The following is a 4,113-nucleotide window of genomic DNA, read 5'->3' on the forward strand; positions in this document are numbered from 1 at the left end:
ACTCTATATATCTTACTCAACTGTTTTACGTTATTAGAGATTTCATGCAACTTTAAGACTATTTCTTACCTTATTTCGTTCCAAATTTTTAAATAATCAAGGTTGATGAGATTTTTTCAAGTAATACACCATAAACCATTAAATTTGATTTATTTTATTACTTTTTTCATTGCTACAAATATTTCTTTCTCATAATCAAAATGTGGGATTGCTTTTGTTCGTTTTTTTTTTTTTTTTTTTTTTTTTTTTTTTCTTTTTTTTTTTTTGTCCAGATATAAGTTAGCGGATGTTTAGACGATGATGGCTTCTTGACATATTTTCTATCAAGAGGGCTACCGTGGACGTTAGAAGTCCCAAAGTTAGAACATAAAAGGCCGCCTGAAAAGATGAGAATGGCATAATTCAAATGCGGTATTTTTCTTGTAATAATATGATTAAAATCACATTGGAGATTATTATCATCATCATTATTATTATTATTATTATTATTATTATTATTATTATTATTATTATTATTATTATTATTATTAACATTAATTGTAAAGCTATAAGCCTAATTGGAAAAGCAGGATGCTATAAGTCCAGGGACCCCAAAAGGGAAAATAGCCCAGTGAGGAAAGGAAACAAGGAAAAATAAAATATTTTAAGAACAGTAACAACATTGAAATAATTATTTCATATATAGACTTTAAATAATTTAACAAAACAAAAGGAAGAGAAATAAGATAGAATAGTGTGCCCGAGTGTACCCTCAAGCAAGAGAACTCTAATTGAAATATTTTCAAAAGCAATAGTCTACTTTTTCACTCCAAACTTACCATTATTTCCAGGTGACGTAATGAATAAGTCTTAAAATTATCCTGAGTCTATTAATCTGCACATGGTCCTACTAGATCTTTTATCGTCATTGTCACTTGTACGTATTTCAAATGTATGGAAACACCATTATTGTTTTATATTTCATCACACACACACACACACTCACACATATATGTATATATATATATATATATATATATATATATATATATATATATATATATATATATATATATATGTGTGTGTGTGTGTGTGTGCGTGTGTGTGTATAGACACACTTTTATATATAGGGATATATATATATATATATATATATATATATATATATATATATATATATATACAGTATATATATATATATATATATATATATATATATATATATCAAGGAATAATCAAGGGATAGTGAATGTAATGGGTATTGGGGTTCTTGGCGAAGTTACAAATGAAAATAGTGCACATTTCATGAATTTCTTTTTTTTTGCAACAAACAATATTGTTTTCAGTTATACTCTTTCTCAGCCCAAGGACATCCACAAATATACATGGACTTCACCATGTGGCATTTACAAAAAACAAATAGATCACATTGCCGTCAATAAAGAGAAAAGGAGACTCTGAGAACTGTAAGAAGCTATAGAGGTGCAGATATTGGAGTGATCACTAGGTCCTTATTGCCACACTGAAACTAAAACTTAAAACATCCAACAGAAACGTAGATAGAATACCTAGGTTTGATACAACTAAGCTTCTAGGAGATGGGCACAGACAAACTTTTTCAATTGAATGCAAGAATCGATTTGGAGTCTTAAAGACTTTAGATGACGAAGAGCAGACTATTAATGAAGAATGATGATACTATAAACATATATCAGTCAGTTGGTAGTGACGTTTTGGGCCATGCAGTTACAAGAAAAAGGCCGTTGATATCAAATGATATTTGATTGACTATAAAAGGGAGACAGAGACATGAATTGATTGTTGAAAGATTATAAGAAATTAATGAAGAAAAAAAAACTAGCTATACCATCTCAAGTATTTCAGTAATGATAGTGAGCTCAAAAGAAAAACTAAAAATGAGTGGAGAGAAGAATGACAAGAAAGCAGGTGAGGCTGACAAAGCTATGAATTCAGGGAGTGGCTATCATGTAAGAATCACTGCTAGAACAATTAATGAATTCTCTACGAGGCCAAATAAACAGAAGAATATACCCATCAAAAAGAGAGATTGATCTGTTAGAACAACAGAAGATAAAGAAGCGCTACGTTGGATGGACAAATTTAATGTGGTCATGTATGGTAGATATGGAGGGAATAATTTCACTGATATACTTGAGTCTGAAAAAGATCTTGATGTACCCATGAATGAATTTAGTGCGTTTGAAGTCAAATCTATCATTAAAAAATTTAGGAGATGGAGATGATATTGGCCGAAAATGATGTGACCCCAAGAATGCTTACAAGACTATTTTGCAAAATGTGGTATGAAGAGGCAAAACCGGATGAATGAGAGCTAGGAGTGTTGGCAAGAACAGCAAAAAAGAAGACCTGACTGATTACAAAAACTTACCTCAGTTGTCATGAAAATATATTGTACAGTAGTTTGCTTATTCTAGGCCTGGTAAACGAATGTCTCTTGGGGAGTGTAAAGAGCATGCCCAAACAATCTCTATCTACCCCTCACCATGATCTCATCCACATATGGAACTCGAGCCTTATTTATAATTTTTCCTGCAATTTACCTCCAAATATTCCTCTGAGAGTTTTATTCTCACACCTACAAAATCTGTTGGATATTGTTTCACTGTCATACCATGATCCATGTATATACAGTAACAACGACCTCACTAAACTGAGAGATAGACTGATTTTTATATATAATTTCAAGCAATTTGATTTCCAAATTTTACCTAACATATCCATTGTCTGATTACCTTTTTTCATTCTTTCATTAAATCCAAATTCATAAGACTTTGTATTAGAGATCATAGTTCCTAAATGTTAAATGATTCTACCTTATTAATCCTTTCTCTTCCAATGATATTTCATCTCCCATTGAATATTCCGTTCTCATCATCTCTGCCTTTCTTCTATTTATCTTGAGCCTAACCTCATATGATATTTCATGCATTCTGGTAAGCAAGTTTTGCAAGTCCTGTGGTGTTCTACTAATAAGGACATTGTCATCATCATACTAATCTAATTCAGTCCAATCCTTCTCCTTCATTCTCAACTGTTCTATGCATTACCAAATCCATGAAAAAAAAAAAATGAATAACATAGGTAACAACACGTTCCTTAGAGTATTCCACTGTTCACTGCAAATTCATTTTATAGCACTTAGCACTTACTATACTCATGAACAGAGTCACAGACATCATCAAATTTACATATTTAAGAGGGACTCCATAATAATGTACGACATTCCCCAAAATTGGTCAGTGCACACTGTCAAATGCTATTTATAGTCCAGAAATGCCATCAAAAGTGGATTTCTATATCCTACGCATTGCTGTACATCATGTCTTAAAATGAAAATTTGGTCAGTACAACTTCTACCTTTTATTTAAATGTTACTTGTTCATCTCTCAGCTTTTCATAAATCTTTCTCTCTAGTCTCTTTAGGATAAGCATACTATATATTTTCATTAAAACTGACATCAGTGTGATGCCTCTGTAATTGATGCAATCAATCAGGTTTCCTTTTTTAGCCATTTCCACCAACACTCCTAATTCCCATTCATCAGGTTTTGATTTTTCATGCAGCATTCTACAAAATAATCTTGCAAGTATTCTACGGGTGATCTCATTTTCAGCCAGTGGCATCTTAGCAGTTATTCCATCGTTAATAGGGGCTATCCATCTCCTGATTTTTTTACTGATAGCTTCGCCTTCATATAAGCTGAATTCCTTCATGAGTACACCAAGGTCTTCTTCAGCTTCAGGTATATCAATCAAATTATTCCCTTCATATCTCCTATTCATGACCTCTCTTATGTGTTCCATCCAAAGTTGCCTTTATTCATCTTCTGTTTTTATAACAGATCAATGCCTCTTTTTGTGATAATTTCACATGACCACAAAAAATAGTTTAGTTAGCTAAGTTTCAAGAAAAATAAAAGGGACAAAAGAACTTTCTCATTGTCCTGCTGAGGGTTTCCTTTTCTTTTGCAAGAGAAGATCTGTTAAGCCAAGTACAAATGCTTTACCAAACGTATACTAATACCCTATCTTGTTGCATCATCCAGCTAAATTCCTTGGCTTCACCAAAAGACTCACTCCTTTGGTGAAGAT

The 4,113-nt window shown here is 32.0% G+C and overlaps 1 protein-coding gene across 1 annotated transcript in view; it reads right to left on the reverse strand.

Annotated features, from left to right (window-relative positions):
* Positions 1-279: 279 nt before the first annotated feature.
* LOC137618371 (glutamate receptor ionotropic, delta-1-like) overlaps positions 280-4,113 on the reverse strand; it is a 94,458-nt gene continuing 90,624 nt past the window's right edge. The window contains exon 13 of the mRNA XM_068348540.1: positions 280-378. Within this exon, the coding sequence (XP_068204641.1) occupies positions 280-378 (99 nt within the window). The remainder of the gene's footprint in view (positions 379-4,113) is intronic.

This window comes from Palaemon carinicauda, chromosome 2 (genome assembly GCF_036898095.1).
Source record: "Palaemon carinicauda isolate YSFRI2023 chromosome 2, ASM3689809v2, whole genome shotgun sequence".
NCBI classification, from domain to species: domain Eukaryota; kingdom Metazoa; phylum Arthropoda; class Malacostraca; order Decapoda; family Palaemonidae; genus Palaemon; species Palaemon carinicauda.